Consider the following 20047-nt stretch of genomic DNA (forward strand, 5'->3'; position numbering starts at 1 on the left):
TATTTCCCCTTCTACTATAATCCGGTTAACATATGTCTATAAACTTAATTGAGTTTATAGCTCAAATTAATGGTTGTAATTAAAGATGTTTGGAATTCGAACTTTTAAGTGGAGAACGATGAACACCCATGAACAGATACAAGGAAAAAGAATTATATATTTTCTGGCTCTTTTTCTTTTTAATTTGCAAATGCTAAAGTTTAAATTCACCAGTGGTCAACGAATTAAGGGCACTGAATAATCATTCCTATAGAAATCTATTTTTACCTTCCCAAGAAAAAATTGTACCACGTGCCAAAATTGCTTTGAAGAGTAAAAGTAAAACCCCATCAATGTGAATTGAACTTAATTAGGTCAACCTCTCTCAATAATATGCTATGGAAACTCTATTTTTTTTTAATCACGTTTGTTTTCAAAATTCAGGCACACGCTTACAATAATTGGAAGTTATAAATTATAATTAATGTGGTTTCCATCGCACCAACTGTTATGGGTGTGCCACATTAGATGAAAGGATTAATTGGAGTCAGAATTTTGATAGGTAAGAGACAAATTTTCATTCAAAAAATGCACTCTTTATAGTATGTATATATAAATGTTTTCCGTTAGAGATCCACCGAGGTGGGTAGCCTTAACCGGATGTGTCTGGTAACAAATAAGCCTGAAAACTATTTCCGTCCATGTCCGGATGTCTTGTGTTAAAAAAAATTGTATGTAGATGTTTTTCTATATGGAAAATTCTAAAATCAGCCCAATAGACTGACAATAGTAAGTGTGTGAATGTGTATTAAATGGTGTAAAAAGTATACATAAATACGTATTTTTTTTGTCTTTTAGTGTGCTTCTCGTCAGCCCAGTAAATTGACAAAAGCAAAACCGTATATGGTTTTCTCTTTAGTAACTAAACTCACTTATACCGATTTCTTGTCTATATGAAAGGATAATGAAAGGAATTGCGAAAATTTATATGAAGACGGGTATAAAAGTACTTTGAATTTTGACTAGACTAACCTAGCTACGACTACTTAGAGTATTGTAAAAAGATTAACAAAGTCATTATACATAAAATATTCAAAGTCATACTTAATATCGCTATTAAACATAATATTTAGATAGGACCGGGCAGTGCCGATTCAAAGATATTTGGGGCCTGAAGCGAAAGTTCTAACAGGGGCCATCTAGCTCTGCATTTTTGAACTAAGTTTTGCAAAATGTTGAGGAAACTTTTGGAACGCAGCTCCGATCCTAAAGCATCCAAAGAACATAAGTCGCCACACGACTAATTAAGCAGATGTTACTAATGAAAGGAAATTGAAACTTATTTAGAACTCTAGATGCATTTTTTGGGGCCTCTTCAGGACAAAAACTTTGAGGGCCGGAAGCAACGGCTTTGACCTCGACTTCCCCTGTAAGCCGGCTCGATTTGGGACCCGGCTCCTGTATTTTAGTACTAATCAAATGGCGCCTAAATTATTGGAGCTGATCATTTATAATCTGTTGCTTGTAACATAGTTTAGTATATAACCCACCAAGTGTGAATGCAGAGGGGTGGGGTTTCAGCTGCATAAAACTACAGTACCACCATCAAGCTTTTTCAAGCAGCATCTGGTTTTAGGGCATTGTTTATTCCCTCGTATCCCCCCTTTCCTGTCAAGAAAATCTCAAACCCTAACTAACGTATCTCCTTCTTTATCACCCTCCATTGATACGCCCAGAACCAAATCTTGGTGATCAGAATAAATCCCAACTTGGGGACAGGCAATGTTCCCGATTAAAGAAAGCGACGAGTAGTCGGCCGTGTTTGAGGATCTGATCATGGATGATGATGATGCCTCCCAGCTGGAAAGAAGCAACACATATTCTACAATTTATAGGGTTGGGAAGAGGCAGCAGAAATTAGCTGCCATCCCGGAGGAGAATGACGAGATTGTTGCCAGCGATAACAAGCAGAGAGCCGTTCACAAGGAGATCGAGCGAAAAAGAAGGCAGGAAATGGGTAACCTTAATGCATCGCTCCGATCTCTACTCCCTCTCGAATACATCAAGGTGACGAATTTCGTACGTGCTCCGATATATGTTCTACACCTGAATTTCAGTAGATCGTAACAGTAAGGCCACTTTAGCATTTACAAAATATACGAGCTAGTTGCATATTAAAGTCGTAAAAAAAGTGCCAAGATTATACGCTTCAACGGGTCGTGCTATAATTTCTTCCTGCGAAATTTCCATAAGAAATATCGGCCTCCCGTCCCGCCTCTCCCCCTCGAATATATATTAGTACTACAATTTCTAATGCCATATATAAGTATGCCAAGATATTTTGGGCACAGTGATTGGAACAATGTTTTTTAGCTACGTTTTAAGTCAAAATGGCCACTCCAACTTATGATTCGCGGTCGCTTATTTCTTCGAGAATTCCACGAGTTAGAACAGTATATATAAATGGCTGCTAGCTGCAACATCATTTCTCCCCCTTGACTTCCCACAAGAACGAGTACTCTCTCTCTTCTCTTTCTTTCTAAAGAACGATCGCGTTTGATTAATTTTGGTCCCTAAAACAGTTTATATATCTTGACGGTGTTTCAGGGAAGGCGTTCGATCTCGGATCACATTCACGAGAGCGTGAACTACATAAAACACCTGGAGAAGAAAATCAAGGAACTGGGAATCAAGAGAGAAAGCCTACAAATGCTTTCCAATCCAAGTCTTTTTTCCGCAGCAAGTTCGAGCTCAAGTAATTTGTTGCCCATTAGCATCACGGTGAGCCCTTGCCGTGGCGGCGTAGAGATTCTGATTAATAGTGGCTTAAGAGAAGAAGGTTTTCCTTTCTCAAAAGTGCTTGAAATACTGCTTGAAGAAGGACTGGATGTTGTTAGCTATGTTTCTGCCCAAGTTAATGATAGGTTTCTTCACACCATTAAATCTGAGGTACTTCTAAGTTTAGGGTTTCTCTTTTATCTTTTTTTTTTGCATACTAATTTATGGTTTCAAAGTTGTTGGCTAACTTCAATTTTACAAGCAGTTTTTTTCCCTTGCAGGTTAGTGACACGACATGCGTTGATCTATCCGCAGTGCAACAAAAACTGAATAATATGATTAATTTGTTGTGAGTTTAATTAAGGAACAAATTAGTTTGTGATTGTTTTCAAAATCATGAGTGTTGCAGAACAATTTTTAAGAGCTTTTTTTCTTTGCATGCATTCTTGGTTAATGGCCTTCACAACTCGTTTTATGTTTGTTTTTTTCTATCGAAAAAGAAGTCACTTCTTTTTTCAAATTAATACTCTATAAAATGTTGAGTGTTTTGATTTTTGAAAATTGTTTCTGGAAAGTGTTCTGCAAATTTGATTTTGAAAATTACCATGAAAGAGAACTATTTCAAGTGACTATATGTGCTTGAATTTTTTCGAGACAATTTAATTCTCTTAACTGTCACAAGCTTTTGGAATTTTTGACTGAAACGATAAAATCAAATTCAGTCTTTTTTTACTGAACAATGTTGGTTCAGTGTTTTTTGGATATCCTTGGAAACTGCTTGGGAATCCTCTATGAATATGGCTCAGTTCATTACATTGAAGGCATCGGTTAACATGTGCACTACACCATCCAACCATGAACTACCTGATCTTTGTAGAGGCAGTACATTTTTGCTCTCCATCTGTTGAAAGGTAAACTTGATTTTTTTTTTTCATTGCTTTTCGAAATGGAACTCTATGTTGTAACTCTCCGCCTATATATTGTACAAGAACAATATGCTTTCCAATTCTTGTAGTAGCAATGTTTTCCCGATGTACACGTGCAATTAAGTTCTTCTTGTCATAGATTCATCTATAATGCTGCCATTGAATTGTCTTTTACTAATAGTTTTGGTAATGTCAGATAGATTCGGACCTTTCAAAATTATACTTTTGGTAGACGCATGGTACAAGAATCGTTGGTTCAGGTACGTAAGTAGAAGGCAGATCATATCTATCCAAGTGAAGAGTAAAGAAAAGGCATGCATGCATGTATCTTAAGTTGAAGAGTCATACATGCATGTGGATCAAGAGTCATAGATGTGGTAGTTCATGTAATTGGCTAGGTTCATGTAAGTAGGATCTATTGACGAATGTGCACGCTAGTATATACGCGCGCGAAGGTCATGAGTGCTCACTTACGCTTTCCCCCCTCAGCTCATCCTATGACACGCGTGATATGCAAGTGATTTGATCAATGGATCGAAGGTAGAGAAGGAAGATTTAAGGTGTAGAAATAGAAATAGAAATAAATGAGGTGAATTTTTCTCCTTTTTTAACTTTTTTTTTTCCAGGAAAAAGTAGAGCTTGGCATATGGACTGTAAAGATTTACCCTTCATAATTTATTGATTTCACAGTTAATCGAAATAAATGTTCGTAGGCAGAACTTGTCACATATATACCATCCTCTTGTCTTGCCTAACATGCATGTAAAGATTTACCTCTGTGAAAGATGATTATTTCATATCGATATGAGAAGGCCTGGTAGCTTAACTGTATAATTGCATGCATGTTTAGTTCCAACTCATGCACATATGACGTGATTCTTATTGCTTGTGGGGTGGTCATTAATTCACTCGGTTTTTGACGGGTCGGATCCTTCGAGTAAGCCGCCGATCCCTCCCTTAAGCTAGTCTGCAAAATAAAGAACCAGTTAGCGCCGTCCAACAAAATTTAGTAGGAGAGCACTCTGATGCCTAAGTTAGATACTGGTAGAGGATAAAGACAAGTACAATAGATCTCATAGTATTTAACAATGACGTACTTCTCTACGGTTAAATATTGTGCTTTATGTAGAGAGTTAGTGGACGCCTCCGGGATATATAGCTTGTACTGAGTTTGTGCCTCTAATGACGTCATGAATAATTGTTTTTTGTTTTGATGTCATGCATGACAATTGCCGAGTGTCACGCTGTCACATTGCACATGACCGAGCCAAGACTGGGTCTTCAGGTGGCCAGGCCGGACAACTCGGCACTAACGTGTCACCGCCTTAGTTGTACACTTCCCCATGGGACCTATCCCGACACCTCAGCCCGCCCGCCCGTGAAGCTTTGTGGGCGTTGGCTGTTGGGAGACCTGGCTTTCCCTAGGCTAGGCCCAATTCGGACGATCCGGATGGATGACCTGCTAGCCGGTCAACTACTTACACATGCACATGGAACGATATATCTTGCCATAGAATGGGTGTCGTGTGTGTGATCTAACTCAAAATCCATAGCAAGTTCAGATACGTATTATTTGGTGATTCCAAGCTGAAGGGTTATATTTTCAATCACGAGCACTGTTTCTTAGGGAGGGAATTCCCTTCTGAATTGGGGGGGGAACAAACACAGGTCTGAAGCCGGATTGGATTGACAATTTTTTAACTAAATTTGGGGTGATTTAGGTGAACGATACAGAATAAAATTTACCACTAATATTATTTCACACCAAATCCTCATGATCAATATCGTGATCTCAGGAATTTGGTGTTGTCCGCTTTAGGATAGGCTAACTAATTACTATACGTAACATCGGTTTTTACTCTCCCATGACAGACCGAGTACGTGATTCTTATGTCAGTTTTGGCGGCTTCCACGTGGATGGTTAACTGTATATATGTATATATATATATATATATATATATATATATATATATATATATATATATATAGGTCGGCTTATATAAGGACCAAATTATGATTCATCAATGCGCAATATGCACGCTTACTATCAACTTTAATCTTAAACGTACAACCCAATTAATCAAACGATTATGTCAAGGAACTTGACAAACATGAATTTGGCGCCGTCCGGTGAAAAGGTAAATCTAGGGTAAAGTTTTTCTACCCCCAAGAAAAAGAAGGCAGATTCTGTCAACTTTTTTTTTTTTAATCTATTTTTGTTTTATGGAGTAGGTTTTTTCTTCGACATAGCTCGTTTTTCAAGACCTAGTTTTCTACTCGTCCGGCCATATGAGTAGGTACCGGAAGAAGTGATAAACACGTTTAAGAGCATGTACATCATATTCTGTAATTTTTTACTTTTTAGGTGAAATTGAGAAGCAAATCTTGAAAATAGTTATGCAGCAGCTTAGGTATTACTTTAGGTATCATACGTTTTTTAGAAAACCTCGGTACTTTTAGCGATGAACTGTTGCAAAAGTAAAGAATAAAAAAATGTTTCTTTAGCCTCTTGAAGTACTTTACCCAAGAATAAACACGTTTAAGCTCAGCTAAGAAACTCTTTTCTTACCGACCCAGCCCATTAGAAAAATATATATGTAGAGCCATTGCATCTATATATATCATCGAGAGTGATCTCTCCGTACTCCAATTATGATGGAGATACGATCGAATTACAAACTCCAACTCCATGTTGCAGGAGGTTAGGAGACGTACTGCTCTAATTAACCTTGCCGAAAGTAAAAATCTTGATATCTGTGTGTGTAGTTTAATTAACAAACTTATTAAGTTTTATTACATTTCAAAATCTTGAATATATATATATATATATATATATATATATATATATATATAGTCATGAGATTAATTTGTTTGATCGAACTCGGCTTGGTGACTTTACATTGTTGAATAAGAATAAGAAGAAAAAAAATCTAGCTACTTATACTAATTCGCCGATATATATTCCTAAGTTTATCATGTCATTGGCTCGACTACAAAAGCTCGATTGATGAGATGGACAAATCAAGCTTAAATACCAATATATATATATATCAAAAGCTAGTTAAAATTTCAGGTCAATTTTTAACAACTTATTTCTTGACTTGCGATTCAGCTTCTTTTGTAACCTAATAATAATAATAATAACATGTACTTCTGAGTTTAAAAGATAAAAATCTCCTAGATGAAGCTAGCTTCCACTCCAATGGCAATCCCAAATTTTCCACAATCTCTTTGCCAACTGTAACAAGGATGTGAAGTACTACTAAAGTAAGAATTTTTTATTGTTAAAGTCATCTAACCAATAAATTAAGCATGGAATCAAATGATCATTATCGATCGAGTCGGATCAATGGATTACAGGTAATTTGTGATTAATTGGACTAAAAATTATGCAAGCCAATTAAAGACAACCTCAGGACTTCAGTTTTATAGTACTTTTCCCCATGCCATTTTAGTTTATCCATATTTTCTTTTTTCAATGCCCAGCCAGATATTCGAACTAACCTACGCACATTTTAATATTTTTTTAATCTCGAAACCCTCAGGGAAACCTCCACGTATCAAAGCGAAGTGGATAACCTTAACCCCGTATTGGGACTATATATTAATCATGCAAAACAGTGTTTAATGTAGTAAATTTAGAAACAAACAATAAAAAAAAAAATGTAATTGGAGATTGGACCCATGCATATCGTATTAGGCAGGATCTCTCTCAATCTTTGGTTGCTTTGAATAGTTATCGAATTAAACCTCTGACACCTAATCGTACAGTTGTTAACTTAATTAATCCAAGAGCCACAACCAACGTTGATTGCTATCTTGATCACAGTAGTACTTAAAAGTTAGCTTAATCCAATATATATCTAGGGAAATGATATTGGCACTCCAAAAATTGATGCAGACACTCCAAAATCAGTATAACTCCAAAGCCACTTCCCTTTGTTTTTTGGAGTGCCTACATCAATTTTTGGAGTGCCAATATCATTTCCCTATATCTAATTAACTGTGCTATACGCACAGATTTTTCAGAACAGACAGTCCCGTACAGATGAAATTTGGACCCATTTTGGGTTTCAAAAAAATAATCGGAGCCGTTCATTTTGTTCAAAACATATTGTTTAAGGTCTCCGTAAAAAATCAGCTCATTTGAATGTCGGTAAGGGGGTTTACGAAACATCTAACTTTGCTTCAGAAAATAGCCTGTTTTCTGAAGCAAAGTTGGATGTTTCGTAAACCCTCTTATCGATATCCAAATGAGCTGATTTTTTACGAGGACCTTAAACAAGATATTTTGAACAAAATGAGCGGCTCCGATCATCTTTGTGAGACCCAAAACAGGTCCAAATTCCATCTGTGCAGGCTGTCTGTGTTGAAAAATCTGTGTCGGTATAATTACTGATATCTAATCTAATCAGCGACACTAATTAATCTGCTCTGATCTCATTGTTTATGGTACTAGTATCTTCTGGGGGCTTTTGTACGGAACTATTGAGAGAGAGAGAGAGAGATGTAACATTTTTGATTCGGGGGTAAGCTTGAGCAAATCAAGGGTATTCAAAAATACTACTAGTTAATAATTGGGACTCAATTTCTGGGGAATCGATGACCCGTAACCGAAGGCATATATATCTTCTTAATTACTACTAGACACTCGGGGCACACTCAAGCGAGTGCATGTAAAACGAAAGTATTTTGGAAAAGATGGAAAGATGAAAAAATAGATATTAAATCTCAGATTTCAAAGGGGAAGACAGACAGATTAAGATTTCAAATTTCGAAAGCAAAATTTTGCATAGGAAATAGGAAAAATTGAAAGACTCACTTGAACATTATGGTCCCATTCCACCACTTTTGTTATGTCTTTGGTACCATGTAAATCTTCAGCTAGCGGTGCTACGCCCACACCGTTCTGTTTTACCGTTCAACATCTCACCGTTCGTCTCGATTGGCGGCAGGGGGTTAGAGATCGATAAATCTTGAGCGGTGGGCGGCGTAGGCTTTCTGCAAAATCTCGGAGCCACACTTTGGTTGGAACTGTTCTTTGTCAGATTTCTTCAAGATCTAGAGCAATAATTGTGACATGCTCGTTCGGACGGATCTTCGTCGTTATCATTTTGCACCACAAATCGACGAAGGAATATGGGGTACGTAAATGCAGGAGAATGGGAATTTGAGTGGATCTGATAAGAGTAACGTGTCATATTTACCCTTTGTAGGAGAGCTGCTATTCCACCCCACCCCGCCCCCCGGCCCCACCTCTGTTTTCCCGAACTACCCTCCCTCTCTCTCTCTTTCTCTCTTTCTTTCTTTTCTTTCTTTCTTTCCTTACAGTTTCCTTTTTTTTTTCTTTTCCCTTTTCTTTTCGGTTTGGTTTTTTTTTTCATTTTATTTTCTTTTCTTTCTTTCCGGTTTGATTTTTTTTTTTCTCTTTAATAATAGGTTCAAGTCTAATTTTAGGCTTTGTAAAGTAATTAAGAGAAAAAAAGTGTTTCAATTGATCATGTTTATACGACTGTTTTATTTTTCTTTTTTTGTCCTTTATAGATTAAAAAATATAGTTACGAAAATAAGTGTTTCAATTTTCAATCCGTTTAAACTAATGCAAAGATGTTATTTTTCTGATCATTTCATCCTAAATGGTCGTAATAAATTTTTGGCTCCAAGGCCTTTCAATGAACACCCTAACCCTAAAAGAGTCCTGAAACTAAATAATGAGTCTTAGGGTGCTCGTTGAAAGGCCGTGAAGCAAAAAATTCATTAAGATTACAATTAGTGTTCGGGAACTAATTACGAAATGTATTTTGCAAACGACGTACTAATCCAGAATACAAATGTTATATTTAGGATTACTTTTTTTTAACTATAGTACAATTTAATAAATTTGTTAACCATTATTTAGCATAGATCCTCTTAACTGATTCAGTAGTATGTTGCTTCAAATCACGTTTCTACTCCATAGGATTGCAAATGGCTGGTTTCTATTTTTTTTAAAACTAAAACGGAAACGTTTCAGGGGCTTCGTAGGGGCTACTGTGCCAATGATAACAGCAGAGCCCTCGGGTCCCCCTAATTTTTAATTTATTTTTTATTTAATTACTTATATCTTATTTATTTAATTTCTATAAATACACCCTTTGTATATTTAAAAATATAATTCAAGAATTAAGTGCTCTAATTTTCAATTCAGTTAAATCAGAGCAAAGATAGTTTTTTTTTAATTATTTTATTTTAAATGGTCATAATGAATTTTTTGGTTTAAGGCCTTTCAACAAACACCCTAAAACTCATTATTTAGTTTCAAGACTCTCTTAGGGTGTCCATTGAAAGGCCTTGAAGCCAAAAATTTATTACAACCATTTAGGATGAAATGATCTGAAAAATAACATCTTTGCACTGGTTCAAACGAATTGAAAATTGAAACACTTATTTTCGTAACTGTATTTTTTAATCTATAAAGGACAAAAAAAGAAAAATAAAACAATCGTATAAACATGATCAATTGAAACACTTTTTTTCTCTTAATTACTTTACAAAGCCTAGAATTAGACTTCAACCTATTATTAAAGAGAAAAAAAAATTCAAACCAGAAAGAAAGAAAAGGAAATAAAATGAAAAAAGAAAAACCAAACTGAAAAGAAAAGGGAAAAAAAGAAGAAGAAGAAAACTGTAAGGAAAGAAAGAGAGAGAGAGAGAGAGAGAGAGAGAGGGGGGGGGGGGGGGAGGGTAGTTCGGGAAAATAGAGGTGGGGCCGGGGGGTGTGTCAGGGGGATTAGCAATTTACCCTTGGTAGTTAGTGGAAACGGCTGGTATACAGATAGGGTAAAAAAGGCCATTCTAGGGTAATTTGGCGAAACAAAGGATTCCTCAAACTATTCCTTTTCTTTCTTTTCCATAGGTAACAAACAGGGCGTAAGGGTCCGTTTGGAATTTGGGAAAAGGAAAGAAAAATGATTAAGAAGGAAAGTGTGAGAAAAATGTACTTGTGCTCAACACTTGGTTTTCTTATTTTTCTCTCAGTTACTTTCTAAATCAAACATGGGGAGGGAATTTTTTTAATTTCTTCTTTCCTTTCCTTTTCTTTCTTTTCCAAAGGTTCCCAACTCATGCATCATTGGTTAATATTGCGGAATTCATTACTTTTTGTTAGTGATTTGATAAACCAATTGACATTTGGCATTTGATAAGTGGTGAAGTATTGTTTGAAAACCCCCGAATAATATTTCTAATCATAATTTTTTCTTTCTCTCACTAGAATTGTCACATTTTTACACGTACATATATTTTCCCATACATAAACATATATATAGCTTATATATAGTTAAAATTTTAAACAATTATAACTTTTGTTGTGCATATTCATTTTTGAAAAAAATAAATTCGAAACCTATTCAATGAGATCTTTCAAACAAGATCCATTTTGAATATGAAATTGTGTACACATAAAAAGGTTATTTTATACCCCTTAATTAAGAATTCACACCACTTCTAAACAATTCATATCCTCCAAAATGAAAGAATTCACATGCCTCAATTGCAGAATTCATACCTCCTCCAAACATTTCACTATTCAAAACACATAATTTACTTCCCAAAAATTCAGAATTCACACCCACTATAATAGACAATTCACGCCCTTCGTTATACACAATTCACACTCCTTATTATACACAATTCATTCTCCAAAATAAAAGAATTCACACCCATTAAATGCAGAATTTATACACCCTTTCACTCATCAAAATAAATAATTCACACGCCAAAATGCAGAATTCATACCCCCTATAATGGGAAATTCACATCCTCTGTTATACACAATTCACATCCCTTATAGCAGACAATTCACACGCATATAATAGACATTTCACACACTCTTAAACTCATGTTGAACACAATTCACATCTTCTGTTATACACAATTCACCCTTAAACAATAATTCACACCTCATATAACAGACAATTCACATCTCTTAAACTCTTTTGTATACAATTCACACCCTTAATGACACTAAATGCAGAATCCACACCCTTATAATATGCAATTCACATCTCCTGCAACAAACAATTCACACCCCTTAAATTATGTACAAAATGAAAGAATTCATACCCTTCAAATACAGAATTCATACCCCATCTATCTCATAATTCACACCATTTATATCATACAATTAATCATAATCACAAAAACAAACAATTCATACCCATTAAAACTCTTGTTGTACATAATTCATAACCCATATTGTCCACAATTCACACCCTATTTAACAATTTGCACCTTCTATTATACACAAATCACACACATGTACAAAGATTCACAACCCATATAATAGAAAATTCACACAAAAAAGAGAGAGACAACAATTCACACCTCAAAATTATTCAATTCACACCCAAAAAATTATATAATTTTACACATAATTTCACATTCAATATGTGTTTTATTTTATAGATCGCGTCAAGTAGATTCTAAAAAATTAAATTTTACAAAAAACAGATATATATATATATATATATATATATATATATATATATATAATAAAAGATATTGCATTTTAAAGTTTGAAATGCAAAAAGTACATCCACATCAAGCACAAACTCAATATATTCTTCACGCGTGTTAGGGTCTATGCGGAAGGGAAATTCAAAAAAGGGTCTACAAGGGATAAAATAGTAAAAACGGGGCCGGCTTGAAATTTTCCGATGTAAAATTGACCCTTTTGGGCCCATGCTTATCGGGCTCCTGCAAACTCAATGGACCGGGGCACCTTGGAAGAACCCAAAGCCCTATCTGAATGGGGTGGGCTTAGGGTCAGTTATGAACCGAATGAGTGATTTATTAATGACCATTGACTTGTGAAATACTACTAATGACACATTTTAAATTTGGGATGTTTTTTATGGGATAATTTTTGGGAATTGATATTCACACCCTCTTTTTTGTTGTCCACACTATTTTTTTTTTTTTAAGTGTTGAAAGTATAGGTTTTTTTTTTTTTTTTTTGCTAAAAGACAAAAAAAAGGTGCGTGGATAACAAAAAAGATAATGTGAATATCTTGAGCTAGTATTTTATTTTCTCGATGACAATTAGGTGAAGTTAATGCTAGTATTAATATACTACTACCTTTTTTTTTTCGATTTTTCATTTGAATAGCATGGCGAAGTTCAAAAAGCATATGAACAAGATGATGATCCAATGATAGTAGATAAAAACAAGCTAAAAACATCCTTAGCAAAAAACACAAAACAACGTACTATTCAAAGGGCTTTGCTTATTTATTAGTGAGTGAGCTCTTGAACATGATCTCTCCAATGGAATGCATCCTCCTTAAAACTAAGCATAAAATATATAGAGTAGTTCGAAATAGAGCCTATCCCGGCCATATAACCATTAATTCAACCTTCATTTGATTAATGTGCGGTCAACAATTCAACATCATGAGTTGATCATTCGGCAACGACAGAACCAGTGGATCAGAACAAGCAGCGGCGAACCAGCGGATCTTTACCCCAATATATTAAATAAAAACCCTCTTACTTTGCTAATAATTTTTACTTATCTATTGTAAAACTCTAGGGGCGACTATTCGCAACCCCATATTTTCTCCCTTAGTCCACTACATTTTGGTAAATAATTGTTGAAAATTATACATAACATTTCGGTAAATAGCTGTTGAAAACAAGATTATATTTCGGTAACTACATATCGAAAATATGTTCAACCTTCGGTAAATAACTGTCGAACATACATTTTCGATAAATTGTTGTTGAACAAAATATTATATTTCGGTAATTGTATGCTGAAAATGTATCTTAATTTAAGTAACTAACTGTCGAGTATAATTGAAAATTTTTAACAGGCTAAGGGAAAAAATATGACTGCGAATAGTCGCCCCCAACTCTATGGACCCGCCACCTCTAGGTTTTTAATTGCGTGGACCCGCCACCCGCAAACCTTTAATATGTTGAAGGAAAATTTTAACACTACACTCATTTACACATCCATGCTCACAATAAGGGTGGGGCCCTCACACACTGGGTGTGTAGTGTGTGCGGATTCCACTCTTATTGTGAGTATAGGTGTGTGATTGGGTGTGTAAATGGGTGTGGTGGTAGAATGATTGTATTACAAACTCGATCCAGCTATAAAGGAAGAACATCAGTGTAAATTAACATGGTCTTAATTTGGTGAAAGGGGTTCCAGAGGGAATATATTGATTAATGCGCTTGTTTCATACAAAATAGAGGAGTATATCTATATATCTTGTCTTGTGGTTAAAAATTAAGAATCATCTAGTTATATAGATAATGTAGTTGAAGGTTAATAAAATTTCCTTTTGTCGAGAAAAAAAAAATGTAGTTGAAGGTTAATGTCGTTCTTAGCCACATATAACAATTAATGAATGACTAAAATCGTACGTAGAGTACAAGAGTACTCAAACAGGAGGTCAGATCGACTAAGGCTATGTGCAACAACTCTCATCGCCAACAAATTAAATATGCATGTTCGCGGTAGGGGCGAGCAAAAAATCCGTCAAACTGCGAATCCAGTCCAGACCAATCCAAACCGAAAGGTTTTGTTTGGTTTTTTAGAAGTATGGTTTGGTCATGGTTTAAAAAAATTAGAAACCGCATTATATGGTTTGGTTTGTGGATTCACGTTCATGGTTATGGTTTCAAACCGATCCGAACCGTATAATACACACACATATATATTTATAGTGTTATATATATATATATATATATATATATATATATAAAATTTAATTATGATTGACCAAATAAATATGGGAGCCTTAGTCAACTACTTTTCTAATTTATTGATCCTATTAAATTCACCGGAATATATAGTTTTCCTTCCCTTCCAAGATAATTTGGACTAAACTTCTATATATCACAACAAGTTGGTTGCTGTCATGTTGCTGCTGCTACCCTTTTGCTGCCTCATTTCAATTCAATAGTTTAAGAATTTGCTTTGGCCTTTTATTTGGCTAAATTATCTTAAGATGTGTTTAGTAGTTGGTATTTTTAGTTGATTCATTTTAGTAACTTACCATTATTCATTTTTTTTAGTTAAGACTTGAGGCAATGGTTGGTATTCTACCCTTAATTAGTTGGTTGATATTATTAATTTAGTATGTTTTGATAATTTGTTACTGTGTTTTGGTAATTTGAATAGAATTGGTTTTAATATAACGTTTTCTTTAGTTTATCTTCATAATTTTAAGTACTTAAATATTTTTTTTGAAGATAATAGATTAGTTGAAAGTAAACCGTGGTTTAAAACCGAAACCGAACCGTATTTAATGGTTTGGATTGGTTTGGTTCTATACTTTTTGTGGGTTGGTTTGGTTCTCCAAATTCATAATCCGTAGGTATTGATTTGGTTTGTGGTTTACTATAAAACCGAACCAATCCGGACCATACTCACCCCTAGTTCGCGGATCCTAAGTTGAACTCCTAACTCCGTTTTTGTACTTGTTACCGATAATTAAAAGTATGTCGCGATCGATGGTAGTCCTAATAACTACTAGACTCGTATTTTACTCAGCCCTCTGATTAATGTTGAATTACTAATTCCATGACATAATTAAGAATGTTCGTTGATCAATTGAGCCAATCCAACAGGGCAAAGAAGTCAGCTTTCCAAGCAAAAAACAGAAAAAATAAAAAATAAACAATTAAGACGAATTAAGTACGACAACCGCATAGTTTTTTTTCTTTGAAAACTCAAGTGTTTGGACCAGCTTATGGGTACTTCGACTAATTCTGAGGACCAATTCCACAACGTACTAGCACTATATGACTCGACCCCAAAAGAGTTAGTAGCATCCACGAGATTTCGAACCTGAAATCTTAAGAATGAGTAAACTCTTAAGTTCTAGGCCTTGATAACTAAGTCAACCCATTTTTTTTTTCTCGGCAACTAAGTCAACCCATTGGGGTTAACTACTTTGTTATTATATGAGATGAGTACACAATAGGACCATTATATATAAAAGCATGTGTGTGTATATGTGTGTATGTGCGTGTGTATTTCATATATATATGAAGCATTTAAAACTTAAACAATGTTGTCGACTGCTTTGTTTGGTTGGTAGTTTAGTTTAGTTTAGTTTTGATAATGGGTAGAGAGAGAAATATGGTAATGATTTGAGAGATGGGTAATAATTGAAGAGAGATAGAGAGAAATGAAATTAATAATTTGAGACATAGAGTAATGATTGAAAAAATATATAGGGTAATGATTGGAAACAAAACTAAAACTAAAACTAAACTAGCAACCGAACACAATGCTTTCGTAACTTTTTTCGGTACAACCACGAATATATTCACACGATCATACACAAGTAATAAAAACACAATACATGTGGGTGCCACACAAACCTTACACCTCTAGAGTGGTTGTGTGAACGTGTTTGTGGTTGTAGGCTTTCTGATGTCGTAAGAAGCTGGGCAAGAATTACAAGCATTAAAATTGCATCAGCTATTTTGTTAATTATTTTTGTTTTTAATAATTTAAAGTTACGTCAGTTTGAAAGCTCCTAATAACCATCCCTTTTTTTAATACACATTGTCACAATATTCCATTCCCCTCCAAATTAAATCATTGACATTTTAGTCTGCATATATATTGTCTTAACTAGCCATAGGATCACTAGCTAGCTCCACCCTATATTATTCTCCATTGGTAAATCAAAAATTCTGATCAACAGATGCTCATCATGATTTCCTCAATCAATCCTCAATAATCACTCGATCTCTACCCATTTTATATATATAAATCGTCTAAATTCTTCATCCTTTCCCCTCTCTTCCCTTGGAAAAATGCCATGGAAATGTTTTATTAGTTGCTTTCAACCACCTCCTGCAGAGACGAGCTATTTTTCTTGTAATTGCTTTCAAGCACAACCACCTGCAGGGACAAGGTATTTTTCTTATATATATATATATATATATATATATATATATATATGATTCTCATAATTTTTTTGGAGGAAGCTAAAAAGAAGTATATATGAGTGATTCTTTCCTGATTTTATTTTATTTTTTGTTTTGTTTCAAGTGTAAATAATTGTAAGGATTATCCATGGGATATATACACCCTCAAGGAGCTTCAAAATGCAACAAACAACTTCCACGATGATAACAAGATTGGAGAAGGCGGCTTCGGAAGCATCTATTGGGGTCGAACAAATAGAGGCGATGAGGCAATTATATTCATCTTCTTCTTTTTTTTATATACGACATATCTAAAACGATGAAATATTCAAGTTTGTTTAGTAACTGAGCGCATCCAGGTCAACTTACGCAAGATATGAAATAATCAAGTTGGATTTATATGTATATGTTGATTGAAGAATTCTGATTTTGAATTTGCAGATTGCAGTGAAACGACTGAAAGCCATGACTGCAAAGGCAGAAATGGAGTTTGCAGTGGAAGTGGAAATGCTTGGGAGGGTGAGGCACAAGAATCTGTTGGGTTTAAGAGGATTTTACGCCGGCGGCGATGAAAGGCTTATAGTCTATGATTTTATGCATAACCATAGCTTGCTCACCCATTTACATGGCCAATTAGCTTTCCATTGTTCCTTAGATTGGCCGCGAAGAGTGAGTATCGCCATCGGATCAGCTGAGGGCATAGCGTAAGCACTCTAATTTATTTCCCTAAGATCGATCGTTTCTTTCCAGGACGGTTTCTTGGATCGAGTTTCATGTATCTTATCATTATTGTATCGAAATAGTGAATTTCTATAGTTTTGAATTTAGGTACTTGCACCATGAGGCGGATCCCCACATAATCCATAGGGACATAAAAGCAAGCAATATACTTTTGGATTCAGAATTCCAAGCAAAAGTTGCTGATTTTGGTTTCGCAAAGCTAATCCCAGAAGGAGTGACTCATCTGACCACAAGGGTAAAGGGTACTTTAGGGTACTTAGCGCCCGAGTACGCCATGTGGGGAAGAGTCTCAGAAAACTGCGATGTTTATAGCTTCGGAGTATTACTCCTCGAAATAGTTAGTGGCAAAAAGCCTATCGAGAAGCTTCCTAGTGGGGATAAGCGCGATATTGTGCGATGGGCGACGCCTTACGTCGAAAAGCATGCTTTCGAACATATAGTGGATCCAAGGTTAAACGGGAAGTATGATCGGGCGCAGTTGAAATCGATAGTCGAGATTGCCATGAACTGCACGGATAGTCACTCGGAGAGCAGGCCGAATATGTTGCAGGTTGTGGAATGGCTGCAGGATTGCCCCGGGTGGAGGAAGAAAGACGTGCCACCGGTGGTTGAAGATGAAACGGAGGGCGATGATGAGATGGAAATTTCTGCTGGAAGTCATGTTGTCTCAAATAGAGCCAAGGAGAACGGTAGATAGGAACCGGGGAATGGTGTTGTGCGCCTCCCCCGGGTCCCATAGAGACAAATGGTGATTGCATAAGCTTGTTTACTTGTTGAAATATTGTTTAATTTCGAACTCAATCTCTACAATACAATCGGAGGTGAGAATTTCTATTGAAACTTTTTGCTGGTAAGGAATTTAGTTTTTTTGGGCAAGGATTGTAACTTTTTTGTTGGTAAGGAATTTTTTTTTTTTTTGCTGAGGATTGTAACTTTTTTTTGTTTGCCTCTTTTGTGCTTCTTTAATTTAATCTCCATAGTAGTAGTATAATAAAAGAAAATGGTTATGACGTCAAAATTAAGGGGATTGATTGGAATTTTCCATCATCTGTTTCTTCATTATTATTATTATTATTATAACCAATTTGATGGTTTAGTACTTTATCATGAATTTGATGATTTCGTTTCTCTTCATCTGTTTTGCTCATTATTATTTTTTGACAATCAGATGTTCGGGCCAGACTGTGTTAGTTTTTTTTTCATTTATTATGAATTACATCAATACTGCAAATGCAAGATTGAAAACCTCTAGATTTCAACTATTTATTTGCATAGTTCTTGCATTATGGGAAATAATCTTCATATATATTCCATAACGAATAGGGTTTGAATTAAAAGTGATGTATTGGGAGAGAATGACATGTTTCGTAAAGTGAAAAATAAGTACTTAAAAAATAAAAATATTAGCAGAACGGGGTCTACTACGTAATGAAATATAAAAGAAGATTACATTGAAGGCATGTCACTATAGGTTGGGTAGATGACATTATCAATAGCTGTTAGAGAATATATTTATGCTTATAATAATCGGATAAATTAACAACTAGCCAAGGTTCTGATCAATATTTGTGAAATATTTCACTAATCAAGTCTCGACCCATTCTAATCAAGTTTTGACGCGAGATCCTGTTGAACAAGTCTTTTTGGTTGTCTCTGTTGATACCCACGTACGTAGTAAGATATTCTTTCCTAACAGAACCAGCTCACCTTCCAAGTTGCTAATTTTTTTAATTAAGGACAATTTTTTTAAGTAGGGAGATAGTGATTTTTATGCTCCCGTATCTTATATATTTGTACTTCTTTTTCTTTTTTAATATCAGGGAACTCATGATATTACCTTTCACCCATCAAAGAGTAAATGTAGCGAATCCGAATTAAAACGAATAAAAAAAAATACAGACGATCGATGGAAACAGAGTGCTAAAACAATTCTCTTTGAGAGGTACATTCCATTAAAAGATTGAATAAATTTAGGGTCTTAAATTCTAAATAAAAATTAAAAGATTGAATAAATTTATTAAGATTATTTAATTGAAGTGATTTTTTACGTTGTTATTTAAAATTATTGAACGAATAAGATCAATTTGTGTAGAATCTCAAAAGTGGGCTCCACACAATCATTGGTAACTAGGAGGGGAGGAGCAAAAGGGCTTAAGGCTGTTGCCTAATTTGGCCACCAAAACGACAGGGTTTGGAGGGGCTTGAAGATCCAATGAGTTAGGCTCGCTACAGGCATTCGGATCCGGGTGAATGCAATCCTTATTTGCAACAACACATAAACCCCAAAGAATGGTTTTAAGTGGGCATGAGAAAATAAATAAATGTTTGGCGATCTATTACTGACATGTCTTATTGAGAATAACAAGAGCATCTATGAATACTCAAAGTGTGAGAGCCCACCTTGGCATATAAGTCCCACATCAGTAAAATGTGAGAAATGAACCTACTAGAGTAATATATAAGTGATTCCGACCAACTATTCTATAATCCGAGGTTAACTTTTTGAACCGCGTAATTAGATTAATGGTTGGAAAGTGAGCGGGCGCAAGTCGTTCCACAAAGTTTCATATTTGAGTTTTCAGGTACTGATTCAAATACCCGGTTAGCAAAAAGTTTTGCAACAACACGCAGCAAAATTGAATCTTGACATCTTTTCCACATTCTGGTCAAGTTCCCTTTTTCTTGTT

At 35.1% G+C, this 20047-nt stretch overlaps 2 protein-coding genes across 2 annotated transcripts; both read left to right on the plus strand.

Moving 5' to 3' along the window:
• The first annotated feature begins 1545 nt into the window (after positions 1-1545).
• Positions 1546-3802, plus strand: LOC131301330 (transcription factor bHLH118-like). The gene is made up of 3 exons (XM_058327553.1): positions 1546-2046; positions 2587-2928; positions 3039-3802. The coding sequence occupies exons 1-3, from the start codon at positions 1816-1818 to the stop codon at positions 3108-3110; spliced, it is 645 nt and encodes a 214-aa protein (XP_058183536.1). The 5' UTR covers positions 1546-1815; the 3' UTR covers positions 3111-3802.
• Positions 3803-16237: 12435 nt separating this feature from the next.
• LOC131300618 (PTI1-like tyrosine-protein kinase At3g15890) lies at positions 16238-18278 on the plus strand. The gene is made up of 4 exons (XM_058326547.1): positions 16238-16606; positions 16744-16888; positions 17061-17323; positions 17448-18278. The coding sequence occupies exons 1-4, from the start codon at positions 16506-16508 to the stop codon at positions 18055-18057; spliced, it is 1119 nt and encodes a 372-aa protein (XP_058182530.1). The 5' UTR covers positions 16238-16505; the 3' UTR covers positions 18058-18278.
• The last annotated feature ends 1769 nt before the right edge of the window (positions 18279-20047 follow it).

Source organism: Rhododendron vialii, chromosome 9a, assembly GCF_030253575.1.
Source record: "Rhododendron vialii isolate Sample 1 chromosome 9a, ASM3025357v1".
In the NCBI taxonomy this organism is placed as follows: Eukaryota; Viridiplantae; Streptophyta; class Magnoliopsida; order Ericales; family Ericaceae; genus Rhododendron; species Rhododendron vialii.

Coding starts and splice junctions, on each gene's coding strand:
- LOC131301330 (XM_058327553.1), top strand. CDS start 1,816: ATGGATGATGATGATGCCTCCCAGCTGGAAAGAAGCAACACATATTCT. Junction 2,047..2,586: donor TCCCTCTCGAATACATCAAG/GTGACGAATTTC, acceptor ACGGTGTTTCAG/GGAAGGCGTTCGATCTCGGA. Junction 2,929..3,038: donor TTCACACCATTAAATCTGAG/GTACTTCTAAGT, acceptor TTTCCCTTGCAG/GTTAGTGACACGACATGCGT.
- LOC131300618 (XM_058326547.1), top strand. CDS start 16,506: ATGCCATGGAAATGTTTTATTAGTTGCTTTCAACCACCTCCTGCAGAG. Junction 16,889..17,060: donor GAACAAATAGAGGCGATGAG/GCAATTATATTC, acceptor TTGAATTTGCAG/ATTGCAGTGAAACGACTGAA. Junction 17,324..17,447: donor GGATCAGCTGAGGGCATAGC/GTAAGCACTCTA, acceptor TTTTGAATTTAG/GTACTTGCACCATGAGGCGG.